The sequence below is a fragment of the Petromyzon marinus genome, chromosome 9 (assembly GCF_048934315.1).
Source record: "Petromyzon marinus isolate PM22_M1 ecotype Great Lakes invasive population chromosome 9, UKy_Petmar_22M1.pri1.0, whole genome shotgun sequence".
Taxonomy (NCBI): domain Eukaryota; kingdom Metazoa; phylum Chordata; class Hyperoartia; order Petromyzontiformes; family Petromyzontidae; genus Petromyzon; species Petromyzon marinus.
The window spans coordinates 15842260-15863079 of NC_133675.1; the positions used below are offsets into that span (position 1 = coordinate 15842260).

At 52.4% G+C, this 20820-nt stretch overlaps 1 protein-coding gene across 2 annotated transcripts in view; it reads left to right on the forward strand.

Moving 5' to 3' along the window:
• The window catches only part of LOC116940448 (dedicator of cytokinesis protein 1-like), a 337619-nt gene that overhangs the window by 309322 nt on the left and 7477 nt on the right, over positions 1-20820 (forward strand). Inside the window, exons 39-51 of one of the 2 annotated variants that reach the window (XM_032950283.2) lie at positions 4981-5070; positions 6068-6172; positions 7409-7550; positions 8798-8879; positions 11064-11148; positions 12344-12430; positions 15304-15480; positions 16898-16981; positions 17934-18071; positions 18396-18571; positions 19323-19512; positions 19975-20122; positions 20419-20531. In XM_032950283.2, the coding sequence (XP_032806174.1) occupies positions 4981-5070; positions 6068-6172; positions 7409-7550; positions 8798-8879; positions 11064-11148; positions 12344-12430; positions 15304-15480; positions 16898-16981; positions 17934-18071; positions 18396-18571; positions 19323-19512; positions 19975-20122; positions 20419-20531 (1617 nt within the window). Of the gene's footprint in view, positions 1-773; positions 1106-4980; positions 5071-6067; positions 6173-7408; positions 7551-8797; positions 8880-11063; positions 11149-12343; positions 12431-15303; positions 15481-16897; positions 16982-17933; positions 18072-18395; positions 18572-19322; positions 19513-19974; positions 20123-20418; positions 20532-20820 lie in introns of those variants that run through there. The other variant, XM_076065949.1, reaches the window with a different exon arrangement.

Genomic DNA, 20820 nt, shown 5'->3' on the forward strand with positions numbered 1-20820 from the left:
ACGTGATGGGAGGGAAACCCTGGGCCACTCCTAGAGGGCTCCTGATGCCATTTGAATCTGGCTCGCTGGAACTGTGGTCAGAGCACCCGGCTCGCAGTTGGAAGGTCACGAGGTCAAATCTCAGGGGGCACGGGCGGGGGTTACCTTAGCTCGTCTATATCAATAACATCGTTACCACTTACTGACCCTTTGTCTACCACCGTTTGACTATTTGTCACACATCGCTACCACACGTGCTGTGTTTGTAAACAAAGCTTTGTTATCAGATGTGGTGAGGACGAGGGGGCGCTGCGATGGCGGGGGTGGATCTGCAGGATGTAGGATGGCAGCTAGCCCAGGCCGGCGTCAGCGTGGCACCCAAGGTCTCGATGACCGGGATGCGCTATAAGCAAAACTTTGAGGTTGCATTCAACCATTCAACAAGTTGTGGGATCTGGCAGGAGGGAAGAAGTGGTGAACAAGGGTGTGCTGACGTCAACGGCATTAGCTGTGATTACCTGTTGACTTTAGACTCCTGTTACAGTCGTCACCGTGAGAGGACCGTTGACGGGTCTACTTTGAGGCAGACGTCACGTGACACGAACACAGTGCAGCAGCTGAACACGGCCCATGAGAACGGCTGTGGTGTTGGCACCACTGATCCCAAGCGTGGCTCTGCCAGCCGGCATCACAGGTGCCCCAAGTTTCCGCTGGGGGTTGCGTCCACACGACGGCGAGCGTGTGACATTGTACTCACCCTCCGCGTGGCGTGCGTGCCCTTGCATCATGTGCAGGAGAAGGCGATGGGGGCCTGTAAGAGGAGCCGAACCCCACAGTACGACACGGGTTTATGATGAACGGTGGCACGCTCTGTTGTTTGGTGCCCTGTGTGGCGTCGTGCCGTCATGCCGTTCCCGCGTGTTTGCACAAATGTGTTTTTTTACGTCAATGCTCCGGTGCTTGTGTGTGGATTTAAAGACGCAGCCCAAAAAAAACCAAGTAAACCACTTGTGTAATGTGTGTACTCCTGGGTTGCGTATCGTGGGCTGCCAACACACATTTGGAGGTTTGTTTGTGAGTAACTTTAAGGTGTCACTGCCAGAGCTCCCTCTCGTGGTGTCGCATCCACACCGGTGTCCGTCCTCTCATCCTTGTCTTACCCTTGTCTCATCCTGTCTCATCCTTGTCTCATCCTGTCTTACCCTTGTCTCATCCTGTCTCATCCTGTCTCATCCTTGTCTCATCCTTGTCTCATCCTTGTCTCATCCTCGTCTCATCCTTGTCTTATCCTCGTCTCATCCTTGTCTTATCCTCGTCTCATCCTCGTCTCATCCTCGTCTCATCCTCGTCTCATCCTTGTCTCATCCTTGTCTTTTCCTCGTCTCATCCTCGTCTCATCCTCGTCTCATCCTCGTCTCATCCTTGTCTCATCCTTGTCTCATCCTTGTCTCATCCTCGTCTCATCCTCGTCTCATCCTTGTCTCATCCTTGTCTCATCCTTGTCTCATCCTCGTCTCATCCTCGTCTCATCCTTGTCTCATCCTCGTCTTATCCTCGTCTCATCCTCGTCTCATCCTTGTCTCATCCTTGTCTCATCCTCGTCTCATCCTCGTCTCATCCTCGTCTCATCCTTGTCTCATCCTCGTCTCATCCTCGTCTCATCCTCGTCTCATCCTTGTCTCATCCTTGTCTCATCCTCGTCTCATCCTCGTCTCATCCTCGTCTCATCCTCGTCTCACCCTTGTCTCATCCTTGTCTCATCCTTGTCTCATCCTCGTCTCATCCTTGTCTCATCCTTGTCTCATCCTTGTCTCATCCTCGTCTCATCCTTGTCTCATCCTTGTCTCATCCTTGTCTCATCCTTGTCTCATCCTCGTCTCATCCTCGTCTCATCATTGTCTCATCCTTGTCTCATCCTTGTCTCATCCTTGTCTCATCCTCGTCTCATCCTCGTCTCATCCTTGTCTCATCCTTGTCTCATCCTTGTCTCATCCTCGTCTCATCCTCGTCTCATCCTTGTCTCATCCTCGTCTCATCCTTGTCTCATCCTTGTCTCATCCTTGTCTCATCCTCGTCTCATCCTCGTCTCATCCTTGTCTCATCCTCGTCTCATCCTCGTCTCATCCTTGTCTCATCCTTGTCTCATCCTCGTCTCATCCTCGTCTCATCCTCGTCTCATCCTTGTCTCATCCTCGTCTCATCCTCGTCTCATCCTTGTCTCATCCTTGTCTCATCCTCGTCTCATCCTCGTCTCATCCTTGTCTCATCCTTGTCTCATCCTCGTCTCATCCTTGTCTCATCCTTGTCTCATCCTTGTCTCATCATTGTCTCATCCTCGTCTCATCCTTGTCTCATCCTTGTCTCATCCTCGTCTCATCCTCGTCTCATCCTCGTCTCATCCTTGTCTCATCCTCGTCTCATCCTTGTCTCATCCTTGTCTCATCCTCGTCTCATCCTCGTCTCATCCTCGTCTCATCCTTGTCTCATCCTTGTCTCATCCTTGTCTTATCCTTGTCTCATCCTCGTCTCATCCTTGTCTCATCCTCGTCTCATCCTTGTCTCATCCTCGTCTCATCCTCGTCTCATCCTTGTCTCATCCTCGTCTCATCCTCGTCTCATCCTTGTCTCATCCTTGTCTCATCCTCGTCTCATCCTTGTCTCATCCTGGTCTCATCCTCGTCTCATCCTCGTCTCATCCTTGTCTCATCCTCGTCTCATCCTCGTCTCATCCTCGTCTCATCCTCGTCTCATCCTCGTCTCATCCTCGTCTCATCCTTGTCTCATCCTTGTCTCATCCTTGTCTCATCCTTGTCTCATCCTCGTCTCATCCTTGTCTCATCCTTGTCTCATCCTTGTCTCATCCTTGTCTCATCCTCGTCTCATCCTCGTCTCATCCTCGTCTCATCCTTGCCTCTTCCTTGTCTCATCCTTGTCTCATCCTCGTCTCATCCTCGTCTCATCCTTGTCTCATCCTTGTCTCATCCTTGTCTCATCCTTGTCTCATCCTCGTCTCATCCTCGTCTCATCCTTGTCTCATCCTTGTCTCATCCTTGTCTCATCCTCGTCTCATCCTCGTCTCATCCTTGTCTCACCCTTGTCTCATCCTCGTCTCATCCTTGTCTCCGTGTGCAAGCTGAGAGAGAGCCCCCCATGACCGCAGCGATGATGCGCGGTGCATGCCGCGAGCCACTGTCTGCTAGTTGATGGCACTCGTAATGGAATTTGAGACCCATAATGGTGGCAACACCATCCTGTAGTCAGAGCTGGGATTAGAGGTGATTTGGCATTTTGAAATTTATGCAAATTCAAGCAACCAACATTTTTTTTAATAGTGATATTGCCATCAAATAGGAACCCGGTTTTTGTTTTTGGGTTGCGTCTGATGTTAAATGTGTTTTGTTTTACATGCATGTGCAAGTGGTTTTGTGCACGTGCATGCATGCCAGTGTGCATTTTATTATCGATTAAAATATCTCTACTGCTGTTAAGTAAAATCCATAACAATTTGGTCGAGTGGTTTTCTTCTGAACCAGACTAGCCCCTGCCGTGGTAATGTGGACTTTACACCACTCTCAGGGACATCGATAGAGATGAGTGCTGCCCCCATTGCTTGTTTGAGCAGGGCACCTATTTGACTTGGTGTACACATCAAGACTCATGGAGTCTCAATATTTTTCAGGAGGGTCCTGCAATGGGATGGTTGCCCACATTATTCTCGTAATTAATGTTTAACCATCTACAAATGTACGCGCAGACCTTGGCTATGATTAAAAAAAAATGATTTATGGCCAATTGTCAATCCATTGCTGAATTGAAGGTGCGCCCTCTCCCACCAACCCACCCCCCGCTACGCCATGGGGGTTGTGACCGTACTTCACCACGCACGGGAATAGTTCAAGTATCACTTGGCTCTCCTGTCAAACACGGCTACAACAGCTGATGCAATGCTACAGTGCCTGAAGTCAAAGTCTCTGCCCCTACGCTCGCATGATCGGTGGGTCGTATCCACTTCTTGTGACGTTCGTTTGGCAAGGCGAGCCTTCTCTCCGTGAAGTGGCCACTCACCATGGAGAGCATCCACAATAGGCCGTGCTCTCAGTATCCACCTCGCGAGTGTTGACCAGCTCAGTTGACCATGCCCAAGACTTGAACTGATTTTTTTTTTCATATCAGTTGCTCTGCTGTTCTACCCACCGAGCGCTGAGTCAAATGTCAGAGTGCATCGGTGCTCCAAGCAGCGTTGGGGCAGCGCTCATTTCCATTGGGATGCTTTGAGCCAGCTGTGGAATTTACACACTGCCGGGGCGCTGGGACCAACACAGCTCTATGCCAGTTACAATCGAGCCAACTGGCACAGCCATGTGCACTGGTGTTGTCTTAATTCGTGGATTAGGCCACGCGGTTTTGGCCACTCTTTTACTCGGGTGGCGGCGGTGGTGCGGTGTTTGGAGCACCGTGCTACGAACTTTTTGTCCCGAGTTTGATGAACGGCCACGGATGATATCAATGGCAAGTGTGTCTAAACTGATTCTGCACACCCACTCCCCCCTTAAGCAACTCATACTGACCGGTGTGGTGAGGTATGGTCAAACAACCCCATAACTGGAAGATATGCGGAGAAATTCAATTCAGCAACGAATTGCAAAGTGGCTAACTTAAATTAATGCATTATCCCCTTGTGTGTGCGTGAGCTAGTGCAGCGGTTGGCGCGCTGCGCTACGAACCCAGTGACCAAAGCTCTCACGGCCAACGCCAGGGAAGATTATCTGGCCCTGGACCTCCCCTAGGTCAACTCAGCTTCAAATGAGTACCTGGTGCAGTGTGTAAACATTGCCACTAGGGAAACCAAGGCGGCCGGGCGTGGTGCTGGCCACCCACCCCCTCGTATGCCGTGCCAGCCTTCATAGGTGCTCGCTTAACAGCACTTGCCCCCAACAGTCTGCCAAGGCTATACGGGGGACCTTTGTCTTTGTGCGTGTGCACATTCGTGCGGTTCTCTAGATGTGGGAGGAGGCGATCGGGCTTTGCAAGGAGCTGGCGCAGCAGTACGAGACGGAGATATTCGACTACGAGCAGCTCAGCAACATCCTGGTAGGCACCTCCTCAGTGGCCCTCTCCACTGGGGCTGCTCGTTAGCCACGAGCCTCACTGCATCTCTCGTTGACTCAGCTCACAGCACTGAATAACCACAACGTGTAGCTTGCCGTATAATGCCTTAATAAAGATCTTGTTGGCTGAGTAAGCTATGCTCGTTCGTGAGTAAATATATTTTTCTTTTTTTGCGGCCCAGTCCAACTGTGATCCATTGATTTTGAGGTGGGGGTTGGTGGATCTCGCAGAGATCATCATTACATAGCAGTACAGCAAATCTCTTCGCTGGATTGTCTTTTTGCTCGTATGATTAACCTCGCTGGACTCCTCGGCAGAGAAGTTTTGGAATTAAATCCCAGTCACAGGTTGACTCTCTCTGAGGTTGATATGATAAGTACCACTTTGTAAAAAGTCAACAGCTGCTGTCCTATGCAGCGACTGGCCACTGCCATGGAAATGTGGAATTTCCACTTCTGGAGATGAGCGCTGCTTCAAATGCTCATTGAAGCAGGGAGACACTTTGACTTTAACTTGGCCGTCGATGAATCACAACGGCTGAATTGCACAACGAACGATCCGTTCATTCCAGCCAGCACTTAAAGCATTATTAACACCCTCGTAGGTAAATACACAGTGGGAACGTGTGCCGGCTGCTAAGCATACACCCGTGTACCACGCTGTTCAGTCTACAACGTCACTGCCTGCACACGTGCGCTGCACCAATCGTGGCACGTTTAACTCTGGCAGTGTTCGGCGTCACATCTTTATTTGGCTGAATCGCTGTCTCTGTATCTTGGCTTGGTGTTATATCTATAACTGTTTTTTATAGTCAGATGTCTATGCCCTTCTGCATTGTTTTGTTTACACGTTGGAAATTGTTTGCTGTTGTTGCTTTTACATAAACCCGCTGCTTGTATAAGAGAGACTGCAGGAGCCAATGGGCTCTTCCGGGTCACAAATAAGTGAATGTTGTCTCTCTGCCTGTCTGTGCACACAGAGACGACAGGCGAAGTTTTACGAAAACATCATCACGGTGATGCGGCCCAAGCCAGACTACTTTGCCGTGGGCTACTTTGGGCAAGGCTTCCCGTCATTCCTGCGGGTGAGGAGCCACGCTGCCCCCTTGTAGCGTGAGAACAAAATCAACGCGTCCAGATGGGCCAAACAAAATCAACGCGTCAAGATGGGCCAAACAAAATCAACGCGTCGAGATGGGCCAAACAAAATCAACGCGTCCAGATGGGCCAAACAAAATCAACGCGTCGAGATGGGCCAAACAAAATCAACGCGTCCAGATGGGCCAAACAAAATCAACGCGTCCAGATGGGCCAAACAAAATCAACGCGTCGAGATGGGCCACACAAAATCAACGCGTCCAGATGGGCCAAACAAAATCAACGCGTCCAAATGGGCCAAACAAAATCAACGCGTCGAGATGGGCCAAACAAAATCAACGCGTCCAGATGGGCCAAACAAAATCAATGCGTCCAGATGGGCCAAACAAAATCAACGCGTCCAGATGGGCCAAACAAAATCAACGCATCCAGATGGGCCAAACAAAATCAATGCTTCGTAATGGGCCAAACAAAATCAACCCGTCGAGATGGGCCAAACAAAATCAACGCGTCCAGATGGGCCAAACCCCGCCAGCCCCCACCCCCCGCTTGAATCCGTGAGCCCCGTTCTGCACGTTTGCCCTTCCCCGGGTGATCGCGTTGTGTGGTGCTGGGGAGAAGCGCCTTGTCCAGTTGGTGACACGACGCCTGGTTCTCTTTCCACTGCAAGGCATGGCAGATGGAACTCATGCACACTCTCAACTATTTAAAACTCAACTATTTTATTTATTTGACCAGGTAAGGTCCACTGAGCTGTATAGCTCTCTCTCAGAAGCGACATTGCCACAAATGATAGCCCAACAAAGTGGCTTATTATTGTTGTTCATGCAGCAGCAATAATAATGAGCGCACCGCAGTCGATTGGGAGGTGGCTAAAGTGTGGGCCCCACCCACCTCGTCCAACGCATCCGCCCATTGTGGAAGAGTAGATTAAGTTACGCTCGAGAGCGGCTCTATAGAGCTCCCTCTTCCGCCAGCATTGCTATGCGCAATAACTTGCAGGGCTCCGCCTTCACCTTTTACTCTACAACTTAAATTCCGAAGGGTGCTTCAGTCTGAGGCTTGGGCGACGGGTCATCGCACCCCCGCAAGCGTCAAGGTGAGCGGCTGTCGAGTGCGGCGGCGGCGCCGGCAGCGGCGCCCTGTGCGAACGGGGCAGCCACCCACCACTCCCAGCGCACGCCGCCAACCCTGCGATCGCCCCCTTCCCCGTCTCCACACAGAACAAGATGTTCATCTACCGCGGCAAGGAGTACGAGCGGCGAGAGGACTTCGAGGCGCGCCTCCTCGCCCAGTTCCCCAACGCCGAGAAGATGAAGACGACGAGTCCGCCCGGCGAGAACGTGCGCAGCGCTCCGTCGCAGAGTATCCTCCACGGCGTCACCAGAAGGACTCGGGCCTAGCGGGAATGCTCCATACGCATGACATATATTTGATATTTTGCATTGCTGCGGCGCTTGCGTAATTTGCCTCGGCATGTCGGCGCGCCCTGCTCGCGTCGAACATTCGAGGGCAGCTGCCCACCCCCCCGCGTGGCCCCGGGCGAGCCGGCACACGGATTGTGCTGCCAGCTCTTGGCCACCTTGCAACCCACCGGGTGAGAGAGTTGCACAAATCGGCGTGATCCACCAACCCTGTTCTCTTCGGCCCCCGGGTCACGGGTGTGCACCGATCACCTGTAGCAACCTTCGCCCCGCGCCGCCTGTGAGGACACGGGGAGGACACGTCGTCCCTCTCTCGGTGGAATCGGCAATCTTGCTATCGATCCATCTCGGCCAATCGAGACATTTTATGGCTTAATGCCCCCCGTGCATCACAGCATGTGACGTGTCGCTATCGCTCACGGTGTCCGCAAAGTTCATTAAAAAATTGCTGATTTGCATTTCTTTTTTCAGTGGCGATATAAAACAGCGTGCGCTCACTCTTCCATCCACAGAATGCTCTACGCATTGGGGGAGACGTCCCGTTCAGCCTTTTACATTAACTTGCCATCGTTTAGCTCTGTAAGCATTTGGCTCCCTTACAATCCAACGGGTGCCATCGATTAGCTGTAAGCGTTTGACACTAACACTGAGCATCTTAAACGTACTAATGGGTGAGTCTGGCTTTGAGCGTCGGGTCATCATGCAGAATCCTAAGCAGTCTGAGGATTTTGTAGAATGTCTTTCTCAGCTTTAGGTATGATCACAGAAGTCAAGTAATAGGAAGGGGAATCGTTAAAATAAAATGTAATTCAAAAAGCAAATAGGTATAATGTTGAAGATCTATATCTTGGCCGTGTGTTGCTCTTGGATGAGAGTTCAAATATTTATAAGTGAGGGGAATAAAAGACTTTAAAATCATAGTGAGGCACATTGCAATAGCGGTTTAGCAATGTCACTGCACTGGAATTGTATTATACTACGAGAGTGATGGTCCCTACACTTGGCCATAACCATAAAGTATATATAATTGTTTAAACTCTCAAACATGTATAGGACAGCCAAGGACGTGCCGTCTCTCTGTTATGTATCCACGGCACGAGACCTCTTGGTGTGCCTAGGGTTACGGCTTCCCCTCAACCTAGGCGCGGCGACCATTGTGAATGGACCCCTGACTGTGACCACCAACAGACATCCAGTGCTTCACCGTTCAGCCCCTGCAGAGGGACCAGCCCAAGTTTAAAAACAAGAGCGTCAACGATCAGATCCTCAAGTGAGTGTGCGTGCCCGCCACACGCGCACCTCCCATTGGGCGCCATTGGCTGCGTGCGTGCATGCGTGCGTGCGTGCGTGCGAACCGCGCGCAGTGACATGGCGATGTCGTCCCGAGCCTAGCGCTATTGTGACTTTCACCTTAACACGGCAGCGTTGTGACATTAACCCCAAACTCCAAAGGTACTGCAGCGTCGCATTAACGCGCCTCCCACCCCCCCCCCCCCGACGTGGTCGTGTTATGACATCACAATGTCTGAGCGTTGTGATGTCATTAATTCGGGCACGGCGAGTAGCGTCGTCCGGTTAGCGCCAAGAGAGTCGCGATGAGACATTCGTGGCGTTCGCTCCTTCGTCATTCTCTCGGCTCTCTCGGCGCTCGGTGAGATGAGCCATCACCTGACTCGGCTGCACCGCACAGTGTCGAGTCAACGCTCGTCGTGAAACAGACTCGCCCCCGCCATAGGAAAGTGGAATTTCCACCTCTGGTTAAGGTCCACCTTTCTAGGCAAGCGCCACCCAATAACCCGTTTGTGCACGGCGATGCTTGATGTTCGTCAAAGCGACGAGTTCAAAGGAGCTACCTCCCTGTCTGGTTTACGTTGGGGAGGGACAGTGGCTACGTTTAGCCCGTTCAAAGCCGGGTGGCTCTTATTGTTGCGTTGCGTGCGCGTGGACACGGACACTTTGTACAGAACGTGCGAACCACATGAATACTGTGACACCGGATGGAGCGGATGACCAACACAACGCCAACAATTGCAGCACTCTCTAGCGTCAATGTGCTTTGACCGGCTCACCCCCCCCCCCCCAAAAAAAAAAAGAATGTGTTATTTATAAGTTATGCTTATTTTTGTAAAATATAAATAAATCTCAATATGAATATGAATGGCTGCATCAATAAATAAGCACGTAAATAACTGAACATGTGAATAAATCAGAAGTCCGTCTGATGCCGAAGATATTTTACCATGCTTTTTAAAAATCTTAGATGAAAGTAAAAGGTCCCGAAGGTTATGAATGCATGCCGTGTACCACACGGACATCTGTGTTCCACCCACCCTGTCGGTATCGTCACGACCGTGAGACTTTACGGGAAAAAAAACAAACCCCACAAGATTCAATTCGCTGAGTGGGCAATGGAATTTGGTTTGCAGCTCAAAGAATTGAATTAGTCACATCAAGAAATGACATCGTTACTTTTAGCCTTACTCATCAAATATTTGACACTGCTAATATAATCATCATCACATGCCGAGGGGTACATTTCTACCCGAGGCAATTCACGTTATCCTTGTGGCTTGTGACTTAAGCAGCTGAATTATAGATACACGTGACTGACATTATGACTTGTTGGTTTGACGTCGCATCGGCTCGTGATGGCTGTGACACATTTTGGTGCGCTGTCTTTTTTTTGTGTGTTCAGGTATAAATATTTACATAGATCTGATTCTTAACAAAAGGAAATCCAAAATGAGTGAGACTGTAATATCTTGAACACTTACCACGTGTGATTCTCGTTTGGGCTGTAAAGATTTGACAATCTGTGTTACCTGGCCTCCCTTGCAGATTGATACTTGAAAGCCAAACAAAGCCAGCGTGCAGCATGAGGCCGCGCATCCCAACTCGGATTTGGGCACGCGGTGTCCTATTGTTTGGAGTTGTTTGCTAATCCTATTCCATCACTGGAACATTGTAAACGAGCGCAGTCTAAAATGCTGAGATACTTGGCGCAGTGCGTGAGCATCAGCACGGGGTAGACAAAGGCTGGCCGGCATGCACGGCGCTTGACTAACTACCCTCCTTGTACGTGTGTCTTTAGGCGTGCTATCTGTGCGTGCGTGCGTGTGGGGAGCGGTAGCACAGCGATTAATGCACTCAGGTACTGACCTGGCGATCCGAGTTTGATTCCCACTCTCACAGCCAACATCGGTGCTGAATGGCTGAACTGCTCCTGGGCCTCCCCTAGGTCGACTCGGCCTTAAACGAGTACCTGGTGCGATGTGTAAACATCGGCGCTAGGGAGGCCAAGGCGGCCGGGCGTGGTGCTGGCCTCCCACCCCCCCTCATGTGCCGTGCCGGCCTTTCCAAGGTCCTCGCTTCACCGCACTTTCCCCAGCAGTCTTATTAAGGCTATACGGAGGGGGAACCTTTTGTCTTTGTATGTATGTATGTACGTATGCAGTTTCTACAAAGTGAATGAGGTTCAGTGCTTCACGTACTCCCGGCCTGTGCGCAAGGGAGACAAGGACCCAGACAACGAGTTTGCCGTAAGTAGCCGACATAACGCCCCCCCCCCCTCTTCCTGCCCACGTGCTCCCTCGCGAGTTCCCATGCCTCAAGTCAGCCGCTGGTTTTGCCCACGCCTTTCGTCGCTCCGACTTCCAGACCCGCTTGTTGCGCTCGCTAACTCGCTCGTGATTTCTCCCATGAAGTGAATAAAAGACAAAGAGTGTCTCCCTGCTCGGCCCCGCAGGGAGCAACGCTCACGTCTGCTCTCAACCATTAGCCAGCAGTGGAGGGGCCCTGTATATATATAAATATTAACATACGCATGTATATATGTGTATATAGCGGTGGGCTCTCTCTCCAGAAGACTACCACAGTTAGCTTGCCTCACATTCTTTCTCAATTTATTGACCCCGAGGGATGGTGGCTTTTGTCAAACCCCCAACTGGGATTTGACTTCCCAAACTCACGACTGCTTTGCCGCCAACGACGCCACCTGGCCGCGCAGATTAAATTATAATTAACAGGCGATTAATTAATGCATTGCTTTCTAATTTACCAGTCGTCAATAAATACATGAAATTCTGAATACACATTAGTCTGTTCTCCGAGGTGCCTCTTGCATCGTAACTTTCCGAGTTTTGCGCTTCGACAGACACGCACAACGAAGATTGTAACGAGTGCAGACAGACGATCTTAGAAATATCACGGCAGGATAGGAAAAGCAACTTGGAAGTTCGGAAAATAATTGGCAATAGAAGCATTGTTTATATGTTCAGGAGGAGGTAATGACGGGCAAGACACCTCTGAGGGACGGAGGAGGGCAGGTGCCCAAGACTGCCGTTGGTGGTGGCACACAACAAGGGGAAGCGAGATGGTGGTGATGATGAGATTGTACGCTCGTACCTTGGAGGTCAGATATCCTCTGTGGGATAATGGGAAACCCACTGCCAGCTAGTGGGGGGGCGGGTACGAGAGAGCGGACCTTACCTCGTGGGATGTTGACTGTGCAACAGCCGTGGAATCGAGTCGACGGAAGGGAACAATGACACGATGAGTCCTTGAGATAAAATGCACTTTGCATGAACCTGGTGTTGGCTGTGTGTGCGTGTGTGCGTGCGTGCGTGCGCGTGCGTATGCGTGCGTGTTTGCGTGCGTGCGTGCGCGTGCGTATGCGTGCGTGTGTGCGTGCGTGCGTGTGTGCGTGTGTGTGCGTGCGTGTGTGTGCGTGCACAGAACATGTGGATCGAGCGGACCACCTACAGTACAGAGTACAGGCTGCCCGGAATCCTGCGCTGGTTTGAAGTCATTGAGACTTCAAAGGTATAAACACCACAGGGCGACAACAACAATCACCATTCACCACGACGTGACACTGACAAAACCACAGCACTTGCGCCAGGCTAGGTGCACTTTGAGGCCCACAGCAAAGGCTGACGTGGCAGGTATCCAGACAGACCCCAGGTGTTGTGGCTTCACGGATCTGGGTGATAAAACACAGAGGAGACAATTATCCTTCGTCTCGCCTCATGCTCTAGGGGTAATTGGTACAGTGAGGGAAAAAAGTATTTGATCCCCTGCTTATTTTGTACGTTTGCTCACTGACAAAGAAATGATCAGTCTATAATTTTAATGGTAGGTTTATTTGAACAGTGAGAGACAGAATAACAACAACAAAATCCAGAAAAACGCATGTCAAAAATGTTATAAATTGAGATGGTATCACCAGTAGCACAAGAGGCCGCCTTTGCCTCTGCACTAGTTACTCATGTATCGGCCTAAGTTAGCCAAGGAGAGTCTCACCACAGGTTCATGTACCCAAGGAATTGAACGCCGCTGAATATAGCACAGTGGGATATTCGTTGCAACAAGGATCCTCTGTGCAGCTGCACAGACTGCTGTGGCAAGTGCTGATTACGAGCACCTACGAAGGCCGGCACGGCGCACAAGAGTGTGGTTGTTGCCAGCACCACGACCTTTGTCTCCCCAGTACTGATATTTACACACCACATCAGGTGCTCATTTAAAGCTGAGTCAACCTCGGGGGGGCCCAGGACTGGATCAGATATTTTTGTCACCGGTGTTTACCGTGAGCGGGAATCAAACGCTGGACGCCGGGAGTCGTAGAGCAGTGCACTAACCACTACACGACCGATCCGCATGATTGGGCCACGTTCGGTAAGTCAAGAGTAACGGTGACCGCCCTGTCGAGCGGCCGACTCATCACAAAGAAGGTGGAATGTCCGCTATTGCTTAAAACCCACCGACAAACAGAGTAGGGGGACATGCTTTTTGGCGTTGTAAAAAGGACATCTTTCGCGTCTCAGTGGGCTTTCATCGGCTTATGTGTAAAGTATTCCATTGCTTCTGTCTAAGTCCCCATCACCCACCCGCCACTCGTGGCCCCCACCCATCCCCTCCCCTCTTCCTCCTCCCCATCACCCACAGCAACGGCACCCCACCACCCACTCCCCCCCGACGTATCTACGAGTTGGCATTACGTCACGCACATCGCACAAATAGAACGCGATGTCGCACGCGCGACGCCGCCCATCCCAGGGGTCGCCCTCATTAGGGCGGGGGTAGGAGACCTCGCGTTCAATATGCATTACGCTCTGAATAATGAATGCGCTAAGAAACTAGTTTTGGTGGAGGACGCGGGGGGCGCGGAGAGTTGCGGATAGCGGGGCGGTTGTGCGTGCCGGCGGGGGTGGAGAGGAGGGGGGGTGCGGGAGGAGGCCCGGGGGGCTCCGGCGCGACTTAGCGGCACGAGGGAGGGACGTCACGGCGAGACGGGGGGATTGCACTTGAGGCTCTTGAAGAGATGTGACAAGACGAAGGGAGACATGTCCTCCCCAGAGACGATTGTGTGGGTGGGTGCGCAAGTGGGTGGCAGTGTGGGTGGGTGGCTGTGCGAGTGGGTGGGTGACTGCGCGAGTGGGTGTACACTTGTATATATTGTGTTTGGAGAGTATTGACAAATTGTGGTTAGCACGATACCTCACTACAATCCTATGCACGGTACTATTGACAATCTGTATCAAAATCTGGCGTGGGTCACCCTGGGCTTGACTCGGCCTAAATTGAGGTCCGTTGCACAAGCACAAATAACAACAACAAAAAACTCAACACATCCGTCAGTATCCCATCCATAAATGGAAATGTATAATAGGTGACGTTTCAGGCATTGGCCCTTCTTCAGAGCACATCTTTGATAAGGCGGTATTATTCACGAATGTGTTGAGTTGTGTTTATGCATCTGTGAGTTGGTGTGTGTGCGTTGGGTGTGTGCGTGTGTAGATATTAATTTGTGCATAGTGTGTGATAAAATGTGTGTGTGCACATATTCATAGTCTAGGATTGCCTTTGTCAGGCAGGCCAGTTTCATTTAGTTCCATAGTTCCATTTATTTGGTATAGCCCTGTGAGCCATTCGGCTCTTGAATCGGGTGCAACCGCAACAAACAAAAAAACAAAAACATGAACAAGAAAACATCTTAAAGTGATTATGTGACTGTGCAAACAGATAATCCAGGAAAAAAAACATCAAAATATTCCTGAAATAGCACCGTATGGGTTTGGGTCATGTTTGCAGTTTTTTTCTAAATCGGGACCAAAAAAAATTATCAAGAAAACTTCTGAAACACAGAAAAATTATTCCAAGGTTTTTAAAAGGTCAGCTAAATATTTTACAAGATCCGCTTACAGCCATTCTCATTTAATATAATATATTCCAAATGTGAAATCTACTGGTGACTAATTAATTCACCCAGTTATGAGAACTACCCACCAATAACTTAACACAAAGGCAATGTTAAAGCTTTTCCACACAGTTCAGCCCAGTGCAGAGACCTTGCCCGTGAAGGTTTTGTTATCCACACAGCGAATTGGAGTGCCCTACCCAGAGAAAACCCCTCCTCCATGCAGGGGGATAACGGCACAAAAGTCTGCACAGGCAGCTTCACAAACCCACTTTCTGTACTGCCATCTCTTGACCAACTCTGAGCCAATGTGGTTGGGAGTCTCACTGCACATTATGATCTCTGCATGATCCACCAACCCCAGCAATGCCAGTTTAGTGCTCTGACACAGGCATTATGAGGCCACTGAGCAACTTCTGAAGCTGCTGTTGTTATTATCATCATCATCATCATCACGTTGAACGCCGTACGCGCACCTGTGCACGCTTGTGCTCAGGTTGAGATCAGCCCGCTGGAGAACGCCATCGAGACGATGAACAAGACCAACGAGAAGATCCTGAACCTGGTGAACCAGCACCAGAACGACGGCAGCCTCCCCATCAACCCTCTCTCCATGCTGCTCAACGGCATCGTGGACCCCGCCGTGATGGGCGGCTTCTCCAACTACGAGAAGGTGGCCGGGTCCCCACGCTTCCCATGCACGCGCGCACAAGGACAAAGAAGCCCCCGTGTAGCCTTAACAGACTGTTGGGGAAAGTGCTTTTAGGGAGTAGCACCTATGAAGGCCGGCACTGTGGCACACGAGAGGGGGTGGATGGTCAGCACCACGCCCGACCGCCTTTGTCTCCCTAGTGGTGATGTTTACACACCACACCAGGTACTCATTTGAGGCTGAGTCGACCTAGGGGAGGCCCAGGACCGGTTCAGATAATCGCCACCGGTGTTGGCCGTGAGCGGGAATTGAACTCGGGTCGCCGGGTTCGTAGCGCAGGGCGCCAACCGCTACACTACCGCTCCACACACACACACATGCACCTAGGAAGACGCGTTCACATGCATGTGCACGCACACACATGCACACATCCCAACGCTGATATTTTCCATCCAACGTTGGTTAACTCTGTCCACGCGGTAATGACGCGACTTCGCCGTCTTTGTAAGGCAAACGGCAGCTGCCGACTTGTTGCGGGACAGAATGTTGATATCCACATCTCTTCCAAACTTTACGCACAGTTGGATAAACATTCGTCAAAAGTGTAAAGCTGTCGCGCACAGTGCATGGAGGGGCTGACTTTGGCCTCATTGTCACCTTTGACCACAGCGGTGCCACGCGTACAGAAACGACAATGCCTACCGTCCCGTAAGGGGCCCTGAACCCCGCCGTCTCGCCCGCTGATGGGAAACTAATGGTGCCGCGAGCTTCCGCTTCGTGACGGGCAATTGGGCCGTGGGTGTCATGGCAATATTAGCCGGCCGTGGCAGAGCAAACAGGCCTGTCATACACATTCGCCCCGGCGGGTTAATGAAAAGACCCTGCTTCTAAAATGTTCATTAAATTCCACCGCGATATCACGGCCTCATTAACCGCAGGACATTCGTGCGTCTCCCTGTTTCCGCACACACGCGTCGACGCAGCCGGTCGACCCCCTTCCCGTCCACAACATCAGTACCCGGAGACTGCTTCTTCTCCTCCTCCTCCTCTGTTGCTCCTATTGTCTGGAACCCTGTCTTCCTGGTAATATGTACTGCCGACTGCCTCTTCAATGCCGGACTTGAGACTTTCCCATTGAAAATCGGAAGGTTGCAAGTCGATCGTTTTATTTATTTTGTTTAGCCTATTATGAGAAGGGCAGTGAATAAAGGAACATCACTATCTGGTAATTCAAGAGTTGGTTGTCTTACGGACAGATGCCCTTGTTACAGCCTTGTTACAGTCATGCAGACTTTCTACTACAATGTCAGGGGTGCCAGCAGAGTTTATTTTCATCCCCATTCTTGTTGGAGCACGGAAACACTTTTGACACTGACCTTTTTGTAAGGTCGGGGGCTCACACGAGCGATGATCCCTTACCCACTCTTGCCCCACCCAGGCTTTCTTCACGGAAAAATACGAGCGGGAGCACCCAGAGGATGAGGAAAAGATCAACAAACTCAAGGACCTGATCGCCTGGCAGGTAAGGGACCCCACGGTAGCAAGATGTCACCTACCTCGCTTGGTATGCAGGAGGTTATGGGTTCAATCCCGACCACCGACGTCTGTATATTTGGAGTTTGCGTGTCTCTTTCCCCGTGGTCACGTGGATTTTGTCTGGTACCTCTGGCTTTTCCTTCCACATTTAGAGTCATGCGTTTAGAGTACTTGGCTCGTAAAAATTTCCACGTGAAAAGCCACTTCGTTGAGATATCATTTGTGATTGCATAGTTGCTTCTGAAAAAGAGTGATATAGTTCATTGGGCTTAAAACATAATAAATAGTAGTAGTAGTAACTGTGGCCCACGTTTGCCACCTCCCATGGATATTTTACTCATCCTTCCCACGCTTACGATCCCGGTGACCTAGTTGAGACAGCTGGCGACGCACGCGGCAATCGGAAAGTGAGGATTGGTCTGTGTGTCACTCTTACCTAAAACCAGCCTACACTGAGTACCTGGAGTCACTTGTCAGCACGGATGGTGAACAAACAAGCGCAGCCGGTCGTGATGCTTGCTTTACCGCACATCCACCATAATACTGCGTGTACAACGGGTGCTCACTAACAGCACTCTGGCCAAACCTCTCTGTAGCCCGAGGGGAAGGAATCATCCCCCGGGCAAAAGCTTATGCAATGCCGGTGGCCGAAGCCACGCACCATTGTCCTATCATCATTATCATCGAACATAATGTACAAGTTACAACACATGTCTCAAGGAGCAACCTTTGTTCTAAACGCAACAGCCAGTTCCTGAATTGTCCAGATAAAATCTCCACATCAAATGTGGAGAGGCAGCAGTTGCTCTATCGTCAGGGCCCAGCGCACGCTTGGCAGCCTTACGCTCGCACGCGTTCCCCTGCGTCTCCGCGTGTCCACGTGCCCGCGTGCCAGCGCGTCCGTGCCTCCACGTCTCCTCACGACTGCTCGTCTTCAGATCCCCATGCTGGGCGCTGGGATCAAGATCCACGGGGACAAGGTGTCGGAGGCGCTGCGCCCGTTCCACGAGCGAATGGAGGGCTGCTTCCGCCAGCTGCGCGAGAAGGTGGAGCGGCAGTACGGGCAACGCGCGCTGGTGCGTATCCCTCCCAGTCGCGCGCGCCGCGCACGCACGCACCGTGCAGCTGCACTGCTCTCTGCTGGCCCCTTGCAAAACTACAGTGGTCTGATCGCAGCTTCAATCAAAGACTCCAGCTGTAAATCAGCCAGCCGGGCCATGCCACCAGTGCTTTTATTGCGATTGCTGACGTTTCAGACGTTGCCCGCTCCTGTTTGTACCTCCATTGCCGCCGCCGCCGCTGTCTATCAATTGCTGCTACGTATTTTGCCGCCACAGCTGACCGCCGCCTCTGGGCCTGACCCCCGCCACCGTGTCTGCCCCCACCCCCCTCTCTCACAGCCGGCGCTGGAGGACTACAGAGGCAGCCGCGCACGCTCCATGGTGCGCTCGTTCACGCTGCCGTCCAGCGCGTGCCGCCCGCTCTCCGTGGCGTCCGTGGCCTCCGTGGCCTCCGTCTCGTCGCACAACTCGGACGGCGCCGTGCCCCACATCACCGTCTTCGGCAGCGGCGACGGGTAGGGGGGTCCCCCTCCGCGGACGCTCGCCGGGTCTCCCGAATTGGGGGGGGGGGGTTGGGGGCGACGCTCCGCTGGTGGACAACGCGAGCACGTGACGTGGCACGGCGTGGAACGCCGGGTCCCGTGAGGCGGTAGACGGTGGTGCAGCAACAATCCGCCGTTGTTCAAATGCGTTGTTGCTGCCGCATCGGTACTCGCTGCCTTCGCTAACCCGCGCGGCGACCGGCATGGTTCGGTGGCCTCACCGTCTCGGCGACGCCGCGTGGCCGCACGCCTCCCACAGTGGCAGACCTCGCCAGTTGTGGCATCTGTCAGAGGGCAGAAAGCGATGGTGAGGTGCGGGTGGCATCAAGTGCTTGTTGTTGTGTTTAGTTTTTGTTGTCCTTGCCCGCCCGCACCTCCGATTAGCACGGCTGGCCGCGTACGGTGCGAAAGAAGTCGAACATCCATACGTACATTAGCGTTCTCTGTCGAGCAGCGATGGGCAACCCGGACTGCAGTCGGTGGGGCACATGAGCACCCCTGCTTCACCTCCGTGGGCCGCAACGCTTGACATCGCGTGCTCTCATCTTCGCCCCACGCGTAACTCTGGACGCACTCAGCCCGGGCTACGGCGAGGGGCTCCGCGGTACGCACGTCGCCCACGACCGCTCTGGGCCTCGGCGTTGGGTTGGACGGCGTTTGCGCCGCCGGTGTTTTTAAGGCGGGGAGGGGGGGTGAACGTCTGCGTCTCTCCCGCCGTGCGCAGCATCACCGACCCGCCGGTGCCCAGGAAGCCTGCGACGGGGACGCTGTCGCGGTCGCGCGACAAGCTCAACGAGGAGGACGAGCGGCGCGAGCGCCACAAACGCGGCAGCCGTCACATAGACGGCTCGGAGCGCGAGGCCCGCGCCACCGAGTCCGGCGCCCCCGCCGACGTCGTGACGCTCACCGAGACGGTGAGGCCACGCGCACCGCCGCGCCGCCGCGTGGCCACCGATGACAACGATCCCCCGCCCGGCGTGGCAGACGAGGTAGTAGGGGGGTGGGTGGCCTAATCCATGGCCCGGCCTAACCTGTGTCGCCACAGTGGCGATGTGTTTACACACCACACCGGGTACTCATTTACGGCTGAGTCGACCTAGGGGAGGCCCAAGACCAGTTCAGATGATCGTCACCGGTGTGAGCGGGATTCGAATTCGGGTCGCCGGCTTTCATAACGCGGCACGCTGGCCGCTACACCGCCGCCAAAACCACTGCCGCACGGGCACCGAAATCAAGTTCTAAATTGAGGGGCTTGTTGCTCCAGACTTTAGGTTGCAATCAAATTAATTGAATATGAACCATCTTTGTAATCGACAGCTCCACGACCTTTGTTCAACGTCATAATCGTTGGCCCTCCCGTGTCGTCCATGTTCCAGATCACACCGCAGAGGCCCCAGCGGCCACGAAGCGCGGTGAACCCCCTGGGAGACCGCCGTCTGTCGCTGACTCCTCAGTCACAGGCCGGACCCGGCACGTCTCGCCCACAGTCCATGGAGTGTCAGCTGCTCTCCCCGACCAGCACAGGTACACATTCGCTCGCTCGCTCGCTCGTTCGCTCACACGCTCACTCAGACGCTCGTTTGCATCATCGCACGCAATCCCACCAGCTCACCGCGCGTGCGAGCTCACTCCCCCACACACCCACGTAGCGTGCTTCGAATAAAAATAGTCAAGGTGGCTCCCTGCTCAAACAATCAATGGGGGGGGGGGGGAGGTGGTTGGTGCTTAACTGCACGTGTATGAACATCCACATATGCATGTATGTTGAACTGCTAATGGGAGTGTGTGTGTGTGTGTGCAATGTAAACTACGTGCACCAGGTTCCGAGTTCACGATATTCACATCAGGATGCGTGGTGGATGGTGGTGGGGTCGAACCTCCACCCTTGCCCATCAAGAGCTCGAACCAAGACGGGAGCGACGACTCTACCTTGGTACGCATCGCACGCTCACGTACATGTGCACACTTGCACAAGGAGGGTGGTTCCTAAAGACATGGGTAAAACATGAAAATATTAAATTTTACCTCTCGCCCTCTCGTTTTTTTTAAATTGGTGGTAACTACTCCCTGCAGGATTTCCTTAAAATGTGAGTGTGTTTAGAGTCGCCTCGTAAACCTTGAAGTTTTCCAGCACTGGTGGAGGTCACAGGAATGGAGGATCCAGCAAAGAGGACTTATAACCCCTGTTCCATTTGATCCTTGCTATTCTATTGTTTTAGAAA